Source organism: Daphnia carinata, chromosome 1 (genome assembly GCF_022539665.2).
Source record: "Daphnia carinata strain CSIRO-1 chromosome 1, CSIRO_AGI_Dcar_HiC_V3, whole genome shotgun sequence".
Taxonomy (NCBI): domain Eukaryota; kingdom Metazoa; phylum Arthropoda; class Branchiopoda; order Diplostraca; family Daphniidae; genus Daphnia; species Daphnia carinata.
In genome coordinates, this window is record NC_081331.1 from 4,430,532 (window position 1) to 4,447,662 (window position 17,131).

A 17,131-nucleotide genomic window follows, 5' to 3' on the forward strand; every position below is an offset into this window, starting at 1 on the left:
TGGAATTAAATGCAACCTTACGTTTTCAACGCGCCGTTATGAAAAAATGCCCGCAATGTTATTTATTTGGTTTCATCTTTTTGATCTATAGCTATTTAATAAAGCTGACATAATGTGCAATGATATGAATTCTGTCTTTTTTTATTACTTTTCTTTTTAATGTGAAAAAGAGGAAGTGAATGGGGTTAGCGATGTTTGGATGGTGGCGGAGGATGCTTGTTGAGCACAGGGTGTTACATAGATTTCCCTTGGGATATCACTTCAAGAGCCATAAAAAACTAAAATGGACAACTGAATCCAAGACAAAACACGTAGAAACATGCTTCCTTTTTTTTTTACTTCAATTAAAAGAATATGTTATGAGTCTTCCTTTGATGATTTCTTGTGCTTGGACTTTTTCTGTTTCTTGGATTTCTTCTTCTTTTTCTTTTTTTTTTCGTGACTGTCATCTGAGGAGGTAGAGGAATCAGAAGAATCACTAGAAGTTGATGACGAACTTGAATCCCTCCTTCTCCTCTTTTTCTTGTCCTTCTTCTTAGTTTTGGATTTTCTTTTTAGCTTCTTTTCTCTTTCTTTTAACTTCTCTTGTAATGCTTTTAGTTCTTCAGCTCTCAGCATAGTGAGAGGAGTTGTCATATCATCCTCCTCGCTGCTCGTGCTGCTCACATCTAAAACCACACCGCTGGTAGGATTTGCTGAAAGAAAATTTCGACACTGAAATGTCAAATGTCCTGGGTAGCCACATTTTTTACATGCTGGCCTTGTGGTTTCATTTCCAAGCCCAACAACAGTTCCTACAATCAAACACATACAAATGAAACACCCATTTTAAACCTTTGAATTGCTATACCAATCACAAGAAACGAAGAAAGGAACGAATTCGATAAGCAGTTACATTCCTTAAAAAATAGAGGAAAAGAAAATAAGAGATTGCGTTAATAAATTAATTACCAGAAGATTTCAGCTTGTTTAATGTTTCAAGATCCATGTTGTTCTACGTAAAAGCCAATGTCGAGTTATCTGTGGAAGGCCCATGTGTCAATAATAAAGCGTCCCCTTATTTACTTTCTAATTTCGTATTTACTGGCGGGACCGCGGGAACGGGAAACACAAAATTAGAGCCACCAATTTCTCACCCATGTGACTTGAATGACACTTTATTGGCAGAATAGCAAATAAATTTGATAAATTATGCATTAGAAGAGCTTGTAATTACACTGGATAATTGGTATCCGCTTGAACCACTGAGGGGGTGAGCTAACTAGCTAATGGAATTCTACCCACGTTTTCGGTTCTAGCACTCTGCTAATTTATCGATCACAGCGACTGAACCTTTTAAGCAGCTCTATTGACTCACGGTCCTGCACTCGTGGATTAAACGTTATAACAAACACCGCAACTTGAAATCAATTTATATGCAGCCAAAGACTTACATGAAATGTACAATGATACAGCACAATCATACAAAGACGGGCAAGGGAAGCTGGTTAACTTATTATTTCTTACTTTTTCAAGTTTTGATTCGTCTTTTTTTTAATACAATTCAGCACAAGTATGATGGCGGCGACGGAATGCAGTCTATGCAGGCATCACATGATGAAAGTGAAGAAAAAAATGAAACAAACTAAACAATCACATTGATTTTCGAGCTCGTCATAAAACACTATACAGGAGAGTGGACAGTAAACGATTTACTAAATATACATAATAGCTAGAACTTCTAACATTTTTTGTGTCTTCAATGTTTGCAATTATTAAGGCATTGGTGCGCCGTTATAGTTGTTCGGATGAAGAAATTTGCATCGGCTCTCCAAACGGCAGAAACCTCGCATAAAGTGCCAGCAGGGCTGATTTGAGGGGCCGCCGCGAGATGAAGGCGGCCCTCCAGGCCGGCCTCCACCGCCACCTCTTGGTGGTCCATGGAATCTGGGTCTCGGTCCATCCATACCCATTCCTCGAGGATGACCCATAAAACCAGGGCTCGGACCTCCCATCATATCTGTTAAGGAATAAACAAAGATTCAGTATTTCGTAAAGGACGAGGCTACAATGAAAGAGATATATTCGAAAAACCAAATTACCATTATAGCCATGGCCGCCCCGTTCCCGGGGATGAACATGTTCACGCTCTCTGTGATGATGGAAACTGTCACGATGATGCGGTGGTCCGTCCCGGTGGGGAGGCCCATCATTGTATCTCTGTCCGACATCATGGTCGGGGTAAATTGATCCATCACCGGCCTGCTCAAAATGCAAAAAGGAAACGTTAATTTATTTGGAGATCAAACGTTTAAATAAATTCTTACCATCCACGTTCCTCCGATATCACCGCGGTGACCGCCTCTACCATCAGGATGATGATGGTGCATAGGAGGCCCTCCGTGATGAGGCATATCTCCATGACCGTCATGGAGAGGAATGTCGCCAAGTCCTCCGTGCCCAAAATGATCGTCATGCATTGGAGGACCATGATCGGGATAATACTGATCAATAGGACCAGGACCAACAGGTGGGGCACTTCTATAACCCGGGCCCCCATACTGTTGTTGGTGTTGAGGAGGTTGATGTTGCTGTTGATATGGCGGTTGTTGAACGTGATGTGGGCCACCTCCGTAGGGCGCCATTGGGTGTTGAGGTCTCATTGTTTTGGGTTCCGGCCATGGCAAGTGCCGATGATCATAAACGCTTTCCGGATTGCCCGTCACGTCATCTAGTGGAATGATAGTAGGAGCCTTGTCAGTCCGCTCCAATGGTACTTCAGGATCCGCTTCAATAGGAGCCTCTGGAAGTCTGTTTTTGTTTCCAAAGATAATTTTAAGAACAATAAAAGCAATAATTTTTTAAAAAGAATTATCAAGCGGCAGTTCACTTACACTTGGCCTTTAAAGTACAATGCCTGAAGTGTAGAACTTTCTCTGGCGGCCTGGATTTCTTTTTCTTTACTGTTTTCTCCGTAAATAACACGATCTTCGAGATTGTCAATACGCTGAAGACCTTTCCAGGGATTCTCTTCAATTTCGGGTTCTTCAACTGTGGGCACACAATTCAATTGCGGATAAGTGAAGTTCGTTCGAAAATAGAAACTAATAAAAATAGATTTACTCACTCATTGTTTTAGACATGAGAATCGATTGTTTCTCTCGTTCCTTCTCGGCTTGTTTCATCTCGCCGAAAAGTAATTTGTTTACGTTGACTGCAAATAAATACATTCCAATCAATCGTGAACGACAGACACCTAAAACAAATAAAGAGAACATACCTCTTTCCGTTTCGTCGAGTTCGAAATAGTGATGCATTTCCAGTTCTTCTTCTGGTCGCCATTGGAGGGTTTTCTTGGGCCGCCGTTTCTGATTCGCGTGGAGGATTAGAACGCCTTTCGGTTTTCCACTGTCTGATTGTGACGGAGGAGATTCCTCGCCAGCCATATCGGTTTTGATGCTGTCACGGGAGTTGGCTTCCTCATTCTCTTCGCCGTCAACTTCCATTTTCACACGCGCTTCTTTCTCTGCCGATGGACTCTCTGGGCATTCTTCTTTAATTTCTTTGGCGTCCGCTGATGCAGCGACCGCATCCGGTTTCTCTTCTTGCTTTATGCCACCGTCCGTTTCCAGCGTGTCTTGATAGAACTGATAAGGTTAAACCATTAAAAAGAAGGGTTATTGCAAGACTCGTGTGAATCGATAGTTGTCAAATAAATATTTACATTGAACATTGGTTTCATCGGGGTAGGTGACGTTTCCCGATTTGCCCCGGCAGCTGGCGCGGGAGGATTCTCAGGGAGTTCTTGTTTGATATTAATGGGTGGTGGAGGTGGTAGATCGGGCATGGATCCGTCTTTCGCGGAACGTTTTCTTTTGCGTGGTTCGGTAGTCGATTTCGACCCGGCTTCCAGCGCATCCATAAACAAAGAACTGTCCTGCAGCAACGCTGTTGCGATAAAAACATAAGTAATAATGGGTAATGTTAAATATACGGACATCTTTCAAAGAGCAGATCCTGTGGGTTTCACGTGTCAAGTTATTTTTATCATATATGTAGTGCAATAAGTTTCATAACTATTTTTTATCATTATCGTGAAAGCGATGATGTACACATTACTGCGTTGCCTCCGGAGCTTGCCACTCCCGTGTATTGTTCCTCGACGGACACAAAAACACACTCCGGCTCTTTAACCGCCGTCCCGGGCGGATCGGGTTGCCATTGGTAGACAAACTGCCTCTGCTAACCAGCGCAATGATCAATTAGTTTTTAGAAGAAGGAAAGTAAAGGTAGAGCGTAACGACCGGACTCGCCATTATTCAGGGCTCATTGGGGGTTAATGTAGGGTTTATATCACACCCTTTATGACCCCGCCCTTTATATCAAAGGGTCGACTGTATATCGCATCGTTGATGATACAATCCAATCATCCGAGCCATCAAGAATGGACACCCTTCACACTGCGAAGAGAAGAGTCAAGACGTTGTTGAATGTGTTATATGTATACATACGACAGGGCACGTCTGCCGAATTGAGCCATTAAACTGATGACAACTGACCATCCGATAAACCTGAAAAAAAGCGCTAGAGCAAAAAATAGCTAAGATAAACAATGAAACGTGATTATGTAAACAGGACACTTGGTAGCAAAACGAAACCCACTGGATCTGATACGTGAAAACAATATATGAAAATAACTTACGTCTCGGTCTAGGAGAGATCAACTTGACCGCTGGTTTGATATCCGAAGCTGTTTTTTTCATGACTGCAGCCACGGCAGCGCTAATTGCCGTATCGTCCACCGCTTTCAGTTTCTTGTCGGCCGGTGGTAACAAACCCTCAATCGAGCCCGATCTCTTGATATTCGGACCCTTCTTTTCGGCTGATGACGATGGGCTGGCAGCTCCTGGTTTCTTAATGCCAATAGGGGGACTCTTTCCAGGTTCTTCGACTAGACCTGTGGATCGAAACTTGGAATTGAACGTCTTGACTGTTTTGGGTCGAGGTGCAAGTTTATCGAGCAATTCTGTCGCTGATGTCGTTGACGCTTCGGTAGGAGGTGCCGTGACGTCTTCAACCTTCTTGCGCGGAATCTTGGCCAACTTGATTACGGGTGACATGGCTTTAATGGCGGCTAAAGTTTCACGATTCTTTTCAGCCTGTTTTGCTTCTTTGATTTGACTTTCACTTCGAGGACTAGCTTTGATTTTCGGCTTCTCTTTCCTTTCATCCTTGATGCTCTTGCTTCGATCCCTTCCACTGCTACTACTAGATTTACTATCTCTTGTTGACGATGATCTCGATCTATCTCGTTCTCTCTCTTTATCTCGTTTCTTGGGGTCTGATGACTTGCTGTCGCCCTCCTTTGTTTTGGAACTGCTGCTGCTATTGGACGTCTTCTTGTCTTTTTCTCTTCTCCTGTCTTTTATCCTTTCCTTCTCCTTCGTTTTGTCCTTTTCTTTGGTGTCTGCATACTGGTCGCCAACGGCTGGTGATGGCTTTGTTTCCTCTTTGGGTTCAACAGGATTGTTTGTACTGTTTACCACATATGTGCCTGCCTTTGATACTTTAATTTTTAAAACAGGTAAGCCTGTTGATGCTACTTCATTGGGCTTTACTGTTTCATCAATAGTTGGCTGCGGTGGAATTGATGGTACTATGGGTACATTATTATTAGACGACCATTCGGCGGTAGTCGGGGCAGATAAAAGCTGGTTGTTCACCTCTACTAAACCAGGATTCAACACCTGGTGTTGCAGTTGTTGCTGCGGTTGGGGCTGCTGTTGCTGCTGCAAAGGCTCGTTAGTATAGTTTGCTGTTCCATCTATATAGACCTGGTGATTGTCGTGACTCATGTTATTGTTCATGGCCACAGCCACAGGCTCAAAGGGATTTAAGTTATAATAGTCATTATTCTCCATATAGGGTGTGCAGGTGTTCATGTCGAGTGTGGACAGATTCGCCATTGCCATGTCAACACCTTCACCAATATTCATGCCGAGTTGGTCGCCATACGAGGTCGACGTAGTGTCTGGAGCATAGATGGACAAATCCATGTCATCCGGAAGGATGCTCTCCTGTGTCAGCGTGAATTCTTCGGGTTTGCTGGAAGCGACGCACCAACGTGCCCAAAATTGAGCAGCAAGATTTCGGCAATCTGCAAATGAAACAGGAGTAGGCATTGAAGTATAGGAAGACGACACCAGTGGCTGCATGTTTGGCTTACTCTGGTCATTATACTCCTCAGCTATCGACTGTATCATTTGAGATAGGTCGTTATAAGGGAATGTAGAACGAATCAAACGAGTGACTTCTTCGTCTTTCAGCCGAACCTCTGACATGGGCAACAGTTGGACAAGTTCCAACATCTCGGTCAGTAGCGGTGTATTACGCGTCTGTAAAGCTTCAACAAGCCATTTCAGAAGCAAAAAATAAGCTCCTTGCTCATTCAAAAACCTGTTGGAAAAACAATCAATTTAAAAAGGAGAAACAAACAAACACAATAAACAAACAAAAAATGTGAATGTTTTAGAACTCACTGGTCCAACAGCTCGTGCGGTGTTGCTTTAAGGACGTGAATGTAGATGCATTTACTAACAAGTTTCTTGGAGAATCGTAACATCAGCCTAAATTAAATCATCGTTCAAATTACATCGATAATTTTAAGAAGAATATGTCGAGTTAGGCATACCTGGCTACTCGTACGACTTCTCCGGGTCCTTTAATACCGCCATTTGTCGACAGTAAAACACCAAGGCAGTTGAGCAGATCAAGTGGATCAATGCGTGGCTATGAAACGTAAACAAAAACGTATATAACCTATAACGTAAGCATCGTATAGCAATCAAGGATTCGAATAAGAACTGATGACGTCACTAACCCCCTTCCACTCCCTTCGTTCCCAAATGAGCCCAAGGTCGTTGCTATGCGATGGTAATGCCCCGACGTATGCATTACACCTAACTACAATACATATATTTGTTCCATTGTTTACAGTTCACTTACCATTTTGCGTTATGATTATCGGCGTGGAGGAGTCAGGGCAGAATCCTCATTATGTGAAAAGTTTGACTAGGTTTCGAGACGATGAAATCGTGCCAGTCACAGAATTATTCGCCACTTTGGAGAGTTAAGGTTTTCACTTATTCAACGACAGAATCGACCAGATATCAATTATGTACATGTGTAAAATTATTCTTTCTCAATGTAATAACATCTGAATCAAATCGATTTCGTCGAGTCAGAAGACGGCAGCTTCGGATACGGCAAAATGTCTCGTCTCCCTACCCAGGGCTGTTGGTAGGGAAAAAGGCAAAAAAAAATGGACGACAGAAAAGTTGTTATCTGATGGCTGGGCTTCCTGTCCTGACGCGTAAATCGTTTATATCTGAGTTCTTCGAGGCGATCGGTATTATATATATTTATCAACAGACACGTTATGTTACGAAGGTGAATTAGTATACTTTTATAAGCAGAAATACGCTTTAATATTTGGTTTTTATATGTGGCGAAAGACACGAATTGACCAAACTAACGTCGAATCCTCACAACTACCAAAATGACGTTTCTTCTCCGAAACGCCATCTACTGTACTTTTTGATCCATCTAGCGACGATTTTGTTTACCTGTATGCCTATTGCCTTACTTATTTTATGGGAGGAGAGTGACAAGAAAAAGTTAAGTATGAATTATAGATTTCAAACATTTCCTTCATTAAGGTAATGAAGGAATTCATATAATTCATTAAGGTGAGCAGTACATAATAGATGTTAATCGCATTATTAGAAGTTATTTCCAATGTTGCGGAAACCCGTACAGCCGAGATTCGTCTGCTAGCTCATGGTTTCAGACTTTTGAAGTAGTTGAGAAGAACACAAAAACTAGACAGAATTTTATACTTATTTAAGGAGAAAAGTGATTTGCCACTAAAATATGGCAGCCAGGGTCATATTAAGTCAGGGTTTACGGCAATTGGCAATAAGTCCAATAGCTTTCACAATGCCGTCGAAATACACAACCAACTTACCTGTGTTGTTGAAAGCTGGAGGGAATTTGTCATTCGCGCGAAGCTTTTCCGAACCCAACGATGAAGTTGCTTCCGAGCCAAATCCAGAAAGTGACCCCAGTTTAGTTGTGGATCAGAAAGATGCGTCCAAAATGCGTAATCGTGTAATTCCAGTAGAAATTAGCATGAAGTATTTAAAGAGTAAAGGTAAATATCATTTCTGTTGTTTGTTTAACAGGAAAAAAAATAATACTTGTTTTATTCTAAGGGTATTTAACAACCTATGGTTCAGAGCCTGTGTGGGTTAAATATCGCAGAAATTTCAAGGGCCAGTTTGCTCCAGAGACAAGAAAGACTTGCATAGTAAGTTTACTGTTTTGAGGAAAGGAGAAAATTAAGTACACAAAAGTTGTCTTTTTTCTCTAGAGACAAGAAAAATTAAGTACTGGGAATCCTTGCCCAATATGCAGAGATGAGTACTTGATACTTGATTACAGAAACGTTGAATTATTAAAACAGTTTATTTCACCCTTCAATGGAGCTATTCTGCCAACACTGTAAGATGAAAATGAAGACTTATTTTTTTAACCTTTCAGTTTAATAAATAACTTATTCTTCCAGGAAAACTGGTTTATGCCAAACTAAACAAAGGGAACTACTTGTGGCAATTACAAAAGCTAAAAATTACGGTCTAATCGCGTTTGATGTTCCCATTCGTGAATATGATTATTCTGATTATCGATCATAAATGTGATAGTAAATACAGCAGTAGTTAAAGTTGCTTAAGGAATCATATATTTTCAACTTCGACATAAAGATCTTTTCTTACACCACGACCAACGATAAGTATAATCTAATGAACTACTAAATAGCACTTTGATATGATCAAATGCTCTGAGTATGTGACTTGAATCAGACCGGAAGAGCAGGAAGAACCTTCCCCGTGCATTTGCCAAAACCAATGCGTAAACCGTCTCGCTCACAAAATCCTAAAAAAAAAAGGAGGAATTTTTCTGTAACACTACACACAATTCAAAAAATTAGTCTACCTCTGATGGTGACCTCGTCTTCATCTTGAATAAACTTGCGCGTAACACCGTCGCCCAATTCAACCAGCCGGGTGCCACGCCAGCTTAGCTCCAACATTGATCCAAATGCATCGTTAGTCGGACCACTGATTGTTCCGGAACCAAGAAGATCGCCAGGTTGAAGATTGCACCCAGTGACAGTATGGTGGGCTAACTGTTGTTTCATGGTCCAGTACATATACTTGAAATTTGACCTACAGACGACCGCTTCTTTCTCCGAACCACCAGCTATATTAGTAAAATTCCTTTTAGTCTATATTTTTAACTTGTGCAAAGCTTAAAAATTTTAAAGTGCTTACGTTTGATAGCCACTTCAAGGTTAATGTCGAAATTGTAGTCATCAGCGTGTTTTAAATACGCAAAAGGTTCGGGATCTTGGGGGTAGTTAGAAACCTTAAACGGTTCTAAAGCCTCCATGGTAACAACCCAGGGTGAAATAGTTGTTCCAAAGTTTTTAGCTAAGAAGGGACCTAATGGAACGTACTCCCACTTTTGAATATCCCGGGCTGCATAAACGAAAAAAAAAAAAATAAATAAATACAAATATTATCTATAGCTGAATACAGTTTTTAATGTGAAACGCACCACTCCAGTCGTTCATCAAAACCTATAATAGAAGAAATATATAAAATCAACAACATTAAGACAACCAAAGCTGCATAAATGTAAGCCAAGGTTTGTGGAAAATTATACCATTCCAAAAATGTGGTTTTCCGCTTCTGCCACTGGAACGGGACTACCAAGAGAGTTGGATTTTCCAACGAAAAACGCTGTCTCCAGTTCAAAATCAAGAAGCTTGCATTTGTCAAAAACGGGAGGCTCAGCGTCATTAGGTCGCGTTTGCCCAATGGGACGCCGAATTGGTGTTCCTGATATCACAATCGACGAGGAACGACCGTGATAGCCAACAGGCAAATACTTCCAGTTGGGCATCAGAGCATTATCTTTTCCTCTAAAGTATTAATACAATACCATGTTATTTTAATTCACAATAACTTAGTCATGACGTGCTTTACCTAAACATTTCTCCAACATTTGATGCATGGATGATGGAAGAATAGAAATCTGTGTAATCACCAATCTTGGCTGGAAGGTGCATGGTAGCTTCCGATTGCAAGACCAGAGAACTGGCAATACACTCAAAGTTATATAATGATTGGAGAAAAAACCTCAAAGCTCATTACTTTTTTCTCAAATCAGTGTCATCTTCGAGCGTCTTGTTGCCAGTAGACAAAATATCTTGCAGTGTTTTTCTCGCTTCAGTCCAAGCTTTTGGTCCTAATCCCATGAAACTATTGAGAGTGCTCTGTCAAATCGTACAAAGTATGATTTTTTATTCAAATAACCTGCAATCTAATAAAAAAGTGTTACCTCCTGGAAAACATTCTGATTGTTTTTTAATTCTGGTCCATTGAAGAGATGAGCAACAGCATGAAGGTCAAGAATGTGTTCACCAATAGCAACGCCGATTCTTTGCTGGGGCTATAGAAATTACAAATAAATATTTCACCAGTTACCACCACAAGTGTTTACATCCATGTCAATACCTAGTTCATATCACAAGTATTCTCACCTTATTAGCTGTAGAAAATATACCATAGGGTAAGTTTTCCAATGGAAAATCGCTGTTTTCTGGGAGAGGTATGAACGACATTCTCCGAAGTTGGCTGCAGATTTTTTCAGCTCGCGAATGAGGTAATGTCAAAAGGAAAAAAGACCACGGCAACAGGTAACTGAGCATACTAGTTGAACGCGAGCATTTTTGCCGGGAGCAGAAGACGCCACGCGGATAAAATCTCAACTATCATCACCTTGCCACTGGCAATTCTCGTTAAATATTTAGAAGATCCGGACAAATATGGATGTTGGCCTGAACATTTTAAGTTACTTTGAACTTGTTACTCCTGGAAGAATGTAAAGCTAAACAATTTTACTTTCTGCTTACGATTAAACGGGTTTTTTTCTTACCAGAATTCGTAACTCGTCGAATCGGAATTGGACACCAAGAAAAACCTGATCATATTTGAAGTACGAAAAGGCAATTGGGAGTTAAAATCTTACTTGTCGGTACGTTTTTACAGCATTACACAAAGATAACAAGAGTTTTAGGTTCCAGAGGCGTGTACTGGGATTTCCCAGTAGATATGAGTTAGACATAACGCCATAGGCTTTGGAATTTCCAGTTTCTACAAAACATTTAGTCAGTTGCACCCAGAGATGTTTGCACCCCCATAACAGATGATCTTGTCTGAACTGGCACAGACTGGTTTAAAGTGGAAATGAAAAGCTACCACACACAACCCGTGTAAAAGAACTTCTAGGGTGAAAGTTTTCGGGCTATGACGATAACTTTTACACGCAATGAGTAGGATGACGAGGGCGAGTTCATCCTCTGTTCACCGTATAAAAAGACCATCGTTCCTTGGTACCGGGACAGTTCATACAACTACATTACAAGGCCGTCAACCTCTCTTTGTTAAACCGGGAAAAATCTAAACAATTCGTTGACGACGGAAGAAATGTTCCGAGTAACGTTTTTGGCGTTCGTGCTGATTGGAATGACCAATCAATACAGAGTAATTTATTGCGCTCCCACACCTGATGGCAATAACGAACTTTCTGAACCTAAAATGACCAAGACAACGTATGGCAGCAGCAGGGATCCGGTACGTTTTCTCTTTTTTAATGAGATTAATTTTGTTGCAACGAGAAATGCAAAATTTTGCGCAAAGATTACTAATGAATTTTAAAAATTACAGATTGGAGAAATGCCTGGCGAACCCCTCAGCCCAGCAGATTTTCAAAATGCAAAGGAATTGGGTAAATGCAACAAAATATTAAACAAAAAAAAAATGAAAGTAGAATGTAATCAATCTGAGTACTAGATTATATCTAGTATTTCCTTAATTGGGCAGCACGAGCTCGTCCAAGTCTACCGAAAACAAGGAACTCTGCATTGACAGGCTTTTTTCTTTAGAAAACTACTTTAGTATGCAAATGACTATTATAATAACCTTTATAAAAAGGAAATTTTTGTTTTCTTCACAGTTCTGGGGCCGAATTTTCAAGATTTGGTTGACGGTAGTCCAAACGGACTGGGTGGCCAGAAAGGCCTTTTTGAAGGCGACATTGTCGGCGTGTTAGCTAAAGAAACGGCCACAGTAACAGGACGACAAAAAGGGACAAAGGTCAGTTAGAATTTTATTTCTATTGAAAATCAATCAACTAGAAAGTGATCTACTTCCAATCCGGTTCACTGATTCTTTTCGGTGTAGCTGAACAGTGCCGTCGTCGACGTGACCCTAACCTGGCCATCTGGTACAATACCGTACGTGATTTCAGCATCTTTCGGTATTGTCCAACACTTTATAATACAGTTTCCGGACAAGCTCATTCACTAAAGGTGTTGTATTACAGGAAAACGCGAACGAACTTTAATCGCCAAGGCCATTCTTGAGTTTCACAACAAAACGTGTCTTCGTTTTGTACCACGTACGAACCAGGATGACTACATCAATATCTTAAATGCAAATGGGTAAACGAAATGTTGCAAACTAAACACTGTGGACGCGTGCAGTCGACATAAATTCGTCTGTTTTGCTGAGCTATCGTTATTTTCCTTGTTGAATGATTTGTAAAATACTTCCCATATTTTTTGCAGATGTAGCAGCAACGTCGGTCGTGCAGGTGGAGAACAGCAAGTCTCTTTGGTATGAATTATTCAACATGCAAAAAAAATTAGGAAATTATGTTAGCGTGATTTTGTCTACATGGAGTCTGTTGATCATTTAGGGCATGGGATGTTTCTACGTCGGCATCATCATGCACGAATTAATGCACGCCGTTGGGTTCTGGGTAAGCCTTCTTTTCCGAATTGCAAAATGTTTACTCACGAATACTTAAAAATCTGGCTAAACGTTTTGCTTTGATTGATCTTCGACAGCATGAGCAAAGTCGTACCGATCGCGATGACCACGTCATAATCCACTGGGAAAACATAATGAAAGGTATGACTCACCTATTTAAAAAAAAAATTCATTTTAATAGTAAATTACTTTGCTATCATGACAGGGATGGCATACAATTTCCAGAAATATGATCAAGGCCGCATCCAATATCTTGGTCTACCCTACGATACAGGTAAACAAGTTAAATATATTGACTTAAGTGTTCGTCTTGGTAAGAACACTGATTTTTTAAATGAAACAGGTTCCATTATGCACTACGACGCTTACGCGTTTGCTGAAGACAAGCGCTACCCTACGATTACATCTAAGAAGAGCGACGAGCAACTAGGACAGCGAAATGGGTTTAGTGATGTACATATCAACACGTTGATAAAGTTTTGAATTTCTAAAGTAATTTTGGAAAAATCTGATACAAGGCGGACGTGTTAAAGTTGAACCGGTTGTACAAATGTGAAACAAATTCGAGCGAAGAAACGTCAGTTACAACTTCGCCTGCTGCCACTCGGTTGAAACCAACTCCAGGTATATACTTGATATTCAAAGCACATCATGATTTGAAACCATTAAAAATTATTTTTACTCTTTTCAAAGACAAAGGAAAGTCTACAAATGGATGCCTAGACGACCACAAATATTGCAAGATTTGGACAGAGAGAGGAGAATGCGCAAGAAATTCTTGGATGGCAAACCACTGCCGCAATTCTTGCAATCAATGCGGTATGTTGTATGCAAAAATCATTCACGAAATCAAAGATTTAGAAACATCTATCTTAATCGGCTATCTCGCTCAACGAAGCACGTTTGATGTAATCTTTAAAATATTTTCTTTTCAGATGGCCAGTGTAGTAATTTGAACGACAATTGCATCCAATGGTAAACAAAAAATTGCTATAATTATAGTTCTATTGAAATCAATGAAATTAAAAACTATTCCAACAGGGCCCAATCGGCGAGTGTCAAAAGAATAGTCCATACATGAAAATCTATTGTCGCAAATCTTGCCATTTGTGTGGTAAAATTGAGTTCTGTTAAAACTGTAAAATACCAGTAATAACTCAAACGTTTTATACTTTAACAGACGACACAGATAGATCTGATTGCGTCGACGACGATCGTTTGTGCCCCGTATGGGCGGCAAGGGATGGCTGCAAGGCCAATTCGAATTTCATGCAACTACACTGCAGGAAATCGTGTGGTGAATGCTAACATCCTACTTTCACTGAAAAGATTATTATCTTCATGACATTTCTCTCTTCGAAGACTCCACTGCCAAATCAGTCCATGTTGTCCTACTTCGTTGCACACTACCAGCTTTTTATCTAATAGTTTTCAAAAGGGCCTGAATTTTAGAGATTTTCTTATTTATGTATTGCAAATCGTTCACGATATGTCTCAAGAATAAAATATTATTTTTCAAGTCAAAACCTAATCGCCACCGACGTTTATCGAAATAGCATTAGACGTAATCATGTTTTTAGGCAACAGGATTGTGTTCCCTTGCGCAATAAACACACGGTGGGATGAAAAAGTAATCCGGTTTCTTTTTTGGTGGCTTTGTGGGTTTGGCAGGAACAATTTCCGATCCTATACAAGAATGATTTATTCATAAGATAACCAGGTTATGAAAAATAAAACGAAGGCCAGCAGTTTTGCGCTCTGATGGTTCTTTGTTCCACTAAATTATTCCTTATGTTGTAGGCAAACAAAGAAATGATATGCCAGCCTTAAAAAAAACGCTACCTGTTGAAGCAGGTATTGCCGGAAGGTCGGTCGATAATTTAGATATCACCTCGGGCAAAGGTGCGGGCTATGCAAAAACATTCAAAAAGAAAACAATAAATTTGTTTGTTATTTCCGCCTAAATTAATCTGTTGGTACGTTACCATAACGACGGACAATGCGAGGAGAAAGATAAGAACAACGACAACTTTCATTTTTAACCGGTGAGAAATGTTTGCGATTGGACGGAAATGAAAGGCAATCTGCCACCGTATACCCACGATTCAGAAATGAACATTTTGTGCTTGTCAAAAAATCTAAATAAAAAAAAAATTCGGGAATATTCCGCAGGTGGCCGGTCTTGCTGACGATCCTTTTCTATAGATTAGACGCCACATGTGTGACGCTTTTAAGTACACATATGGTGTTGCAACCACTAAAAGTGGAACAGATGCGTCGTTTATGGCTCTTCATTTCGTAACCAGAAAATAGCACATGATAACACACTTGCTTTCGTCAACTCGATGGTGAGAAGTTGACGTGGATAAAGAACGAAACTGGACTCGGCAGAGAAGCTTGGGAGTCATTTACTTTGGAATTCCCTTTAAAAAGTTATTTGAACGTTTCAGAGTTCGTTAAAAGAAATATGCAATCGAAACGAGCTGCTTGGTGAGTAGCTAATTGCTAATCAGCGCGCAAAAATCAAATGTCCACATTTATTCGTTAATGCCATAATTAGGATTTTTCCTGGATAGGGAAAAGTCAAGCAATTCTTGAAAGGGCGTTGATACTTTCTTTCGGGTACACATTTACATAATTGCTTAGTAGCCGGGGATAAAGTCTACCTCCATTTCAAGGTTATCTAGCAGTTGATTTGCGTCGGCAATGACGGAAAAATCCGTTGATCCCAATCAAGAGTTGAGACTACTGACTTTGAGATTTTGGGCGTGATTCCTTACGTTTCTACTTAGCGGTAAAGACAAACCAGAAATACTATATTCAAAAAGCTTGTCAAGGCTAAATATTTTTTTCAAAAACAAAAACAAATTACAGCTGATTAAGGCTTGATTACTATCGCATGCAACACGGACGTACTCTAAATCTTGTCCATTTCACGTAATAAGTGGTAGGTAAGTGTTACTGTCACGCTGGGCCAACGCGAATACGATACGTGTAAAAAGGAACAGGTTCTATCTGCGAAAGATAAAAAAAAAACTTTCGATGCAAAATTCGTCTCTACTTCAGCGATCTGCTGACTAAAATGACGCAATCTCAAACAACGTCCTTGGTACCACAAAGATGCCAGGCATTTAAAACGCAGTTTGAAAGTGTTTGTGTCTTGATTGTCAGGTGACTTTTGTCGATGCAAGGACAACAACACAAAAACAAATGACGACCTTCGTTTAGAATACAAGAAAAAAAAATTCAGCAATTTTCTTCTCTTGTTTATCAAAATAAAATGTGCAGAGGTGTGGCAGTCAAGAACACTCATAGCGCCGTTATAAATGAAAATACTGCGCAGTACATTGCTTTCGAATCCTTTCACTTGCAATAAACAAACTGAAACCGGAATCTTTTACCATATTAAATGTCGCTACATTAATCGAAGTCATGCAAACTGCGCCATCGATTCGTTGTATCGCTTTCATCAAAAAAGCCGAATGACGTCACACAGGTCTCTTCAATCAAACCCGGAAAAACAAACAATTGTCAAGAGAAAAAAAGGTGGGCATTGACGCCCGTTTTACAAAGCTTTGCATACTGTCAAGGTAAATATTCAAGGTCATTATCCGCCAAATTTCCGACTGGGCGCTCACGACGTGAGGGGAAAGTTCAATTCAACTTGACAAAGCAGATCAGGAGAACAGCACGAGCCTTATGTCGAAATTCCAGGATTTCGCTGAACGCGCTGCATGCTGAAAGCGTGCGGACTAGTCGACACAGAATATAATGTCCTTGTCTTTTACGTAGGCAATATATCACAATCGGAAGATGTAGAGGCAAACGCTATTGGATCAATCTTACTGTTGCTGGTACGCACACAAGTTTGAAAAGTAGGTCTCAATTCGGAGAAGGTGGGTGTAGTACGGTCGATGAAAAATTCATAGCACGAATTCGGTTTTTATACAGTATACAAAATAAAATTGTACGTCTTAAAAAGATGGTCAGAAACGTTACAGAGTCGATTGCGTTTTTTAAACCCGGAACTCTTTGCGCATGCGTTGGACTCAAAAGAATTTGGACCTTTACCTTTTTTTTTTTGTACAGACTATTGATAAATATTTAAAAATTTCAACAAGACGAAATTGTTGGCTCGTTCTCAAATTTGTCAAAATTATTTTTTTACATTTTCTGAAACTCATCTAGTCGTT

At 40.2% G+C, this 17,131-nt stretch overlaps 5 protein-coding genes across 5 annotated transcripts; 2 read left to right on the forward strand and 3 right to left on the reverse strand.

Moving 5' to 3' along the window:
• Window positions 1-125: 125 nt before the first annotated feature.
• LOC130691883 (protein SREK1IP1-like) lies at window positions 126-16,946 on the reverse strand. Its single transcript, XM_057514912.2, has 3 exons — window positions 16,938-16,946; window positions 952-994; window positions 126-794 (listed from the first exon to the last, which is right to left on the reverse strand). The coding sequence occupies exons 2-3, from the start codon at window positions 986-988 to the stop codon at window positions 358-360; spliced, it is 474 nt and encodes a 157-aa protein (XP_057370895.1). The 5' UTR covers window positions 989-994; window positions 16,938-16,946; the 3' UTR covers window positions 126-357.
• Window positions 1,398-7,544, reverse strand: LOC130691822 (serine/threonine-protein phosphatase 1 regulatory subunit 10-like). The gene is made up of 12 exons (XM_057514812.2): window positions 6,985-7,544; window positions 6,671-6,768; window positions 6,519-6,605; window positions 6,206-6,435; window positions 4,682-6,136; window positions 3,704-3,927; window positions 3,260-3,626; window positions 3,107-3,193; window positions 2,874-3,030; window positions 2,307-2,790; window positions 2,082-2,241; window positions 1,398-1,999 (listed from the first exon to the last, which is right to left on the reverse strand). Exons 1-12 carry the CDS (start codon window positions 6,985-6,987, stop codon window positions 1,755-1,757), a joined length of 3,597 nt encoding a protein of 1,198 aa, XP_057370795.1. The 5' UTR covers window positions 6,988-7,544; the 3' UTR covers window positions 1,398-1,754.
• LOC130691876 (small ribosomal subunit protein mS40-like) lies at window positions 7,713-8,765 on the forward strand. Its single transcript, XM_057514898.2, has 4 exons — window positions 7,713-8,191; window positions 8,253-8,347; window positions 8,411-8,541; window positions 8,606-8,765. The coding sequence occupies exons 1-4, from the start codon at window positions 7,912-7,914 to the stop codon at window positions 8,730-8,732; spliced, it is 633 nt and encodes a 210-aa protein (XP_057370881.1). The 5' UTR covers window positions 7,713-7,911; the 3' UTR covers window positions 8,733-8,765.
• Window positions 8,757-10,846, reverse strand: LOC130691844 (fumarylacetoacetase-like). Its single transcript, XM_057514851.2, has 9 exons — window positions 10,646-10,846; window positions 10,444-10,554; window positions 10,257-10,378; window positions 10,089-10,199; window positions 9,766-10,024; window positions 9,658-9,679; window positions 9,372-9,578; window positions 9,034-9,300; window positions 8,757-8,973 (listed from the first exon to the last, which is right to left on the reverse strand). Exons 1-9 carry the CDS (start codon window positions 10,811-10,813, stop codon window positions 8,897-8,899), a joined length of 1,344 nt encoding a protein of 447 aa, XP_057370834.1. The 5' UTR covers window positions 10,814-10,846; the 3' UTR covers window positions 8,757-8,896.
• Window positions 11,495-14,319, forward strand: LOC130691855 (hatching enzyme 1.2-like). The gene is made up of 15 exons (XM_057514871.2): window positions 11,495-11,738; window positions 11,832-11,892; window positions 12,121-12,260; window positions 12,348-12,423; window positions 12,490-12,607; window positions 12,734-12,782; window positions 12,865-12,927; window positions 13,016-13,079; window positions 13,144-13,212; window positions 13,282-13,391; window positions 13,457-13,562; window positions 13,632-13,757; window positions 13,874-13,913; window positions 13,980-14,052; window positions 14,119-14,319. The coding sequence occupies exons 1-14, from the start codon at window positions 11,592-11,594 to the stop codon at window positions 14,017-14,019; spliced, it is 1,209 nt and encodes a 402-aa protein (XP_057370854.1). The 5' UTR covers window positions 11,495-11,591; the 3' UTR covers window positions 14,020-14,052; window positions 14,119-14,319.
• Window positions 16,947-17,131: the final 185 nt, after the last annotated feature.

Bases quoted from the DNA above. Each gene is read 5' to 3' on its own strand.
- LOC130691844 (XM_057514851.2), bottom strand. From the start codon at position 10,813: ATGCTCAGTTACCTGTTGCCGTGGTCTTTTTTCCTTTTGACATTACCT. The intron at 10,200-10,256 runs GTAATGAGCTTT...GTGTATTGCCAG, and splicing joins GACACTGATTTGAGAAAAAA to TTCTCTGGTCTTGCAATCGG. The intron at 9,579-9,657 runs GTGCGTTTCACA...TCGTTTATGCAG, and splicing joins TTTGATGAACGACTGGAGTG to CCCGGGATATTCAAAAGTGG.
- LOC130691876 (XM_057514898.2), top strand. From the start codon at position 7,912: ATGGCAGCCAGGGTCATATTAAGTCAGGGTTTACGGCAATTGGCAATA. The intron at 8,348-8,410 runs GTAAGTTTACTG...TTTTTTCTCTAG, and splicing joins AGACAAGAAAGACTTGCATA to AGACAAGAAAAATTAAGTAC. The intron at 8,542-8,605 runs GTAAGATGAAAA...TTATTCTTCCAG, and splicing joins GGAGCTATTCTGCCAACACT to GAAAACTGGTTTATGCCAAA.
- LOC130691822 (XM_057514812.2), bottom strand. The intron at 3,928-4,681 runs GTAAGTTATTTT...TTATCGCAACAG, and splicing joins GATCTCTCCTAGACCGAGAC to CGTTGCTGCAGGACAGTTCT. The intron at 2,000-2,081 runs GTAATTTGGTTT...ATTCCTTAACAG, and splicing joins GGGCGGCCATGGCTATAATG to ATATGATGGGAGGTCCGAGC.
- LOC130691883 (XM_057514912.2), bottom strand. From the start codon at position 988: ATGGATCTTGAAACATTAAACAAGCTGAAATCTTCTG. The intron at 795-951 runs GTAATTAATTTA...GTTTGATTGTAG, and splicing joins AAACAAGCTGAAATCTTCTG to GAACTGTTGTTGGGCTTGGA.
- LOC130691855 (XM_057514871.2), top strand. From the start codon at position 11,592: ATGTTCCGAGTAACGTTTTTGGCGTTCGTGCTGATTGGAATGACCAAT. The intron at 11,893-12,120 runs GTAAATGCAACA...TTTTCTTCACAG, and splicing joins TCAAAATGCAAAGGAATTGG to TTCTGGGGCCGAATTTTCAA. The intron at 12,928-13,015 runs GTAAGCCTTCTT...GATCTTCGACAG, and splicing joins TGCACGCCGTTGGGTTCTGG to CATGAGCAAAGTCGTACCGA.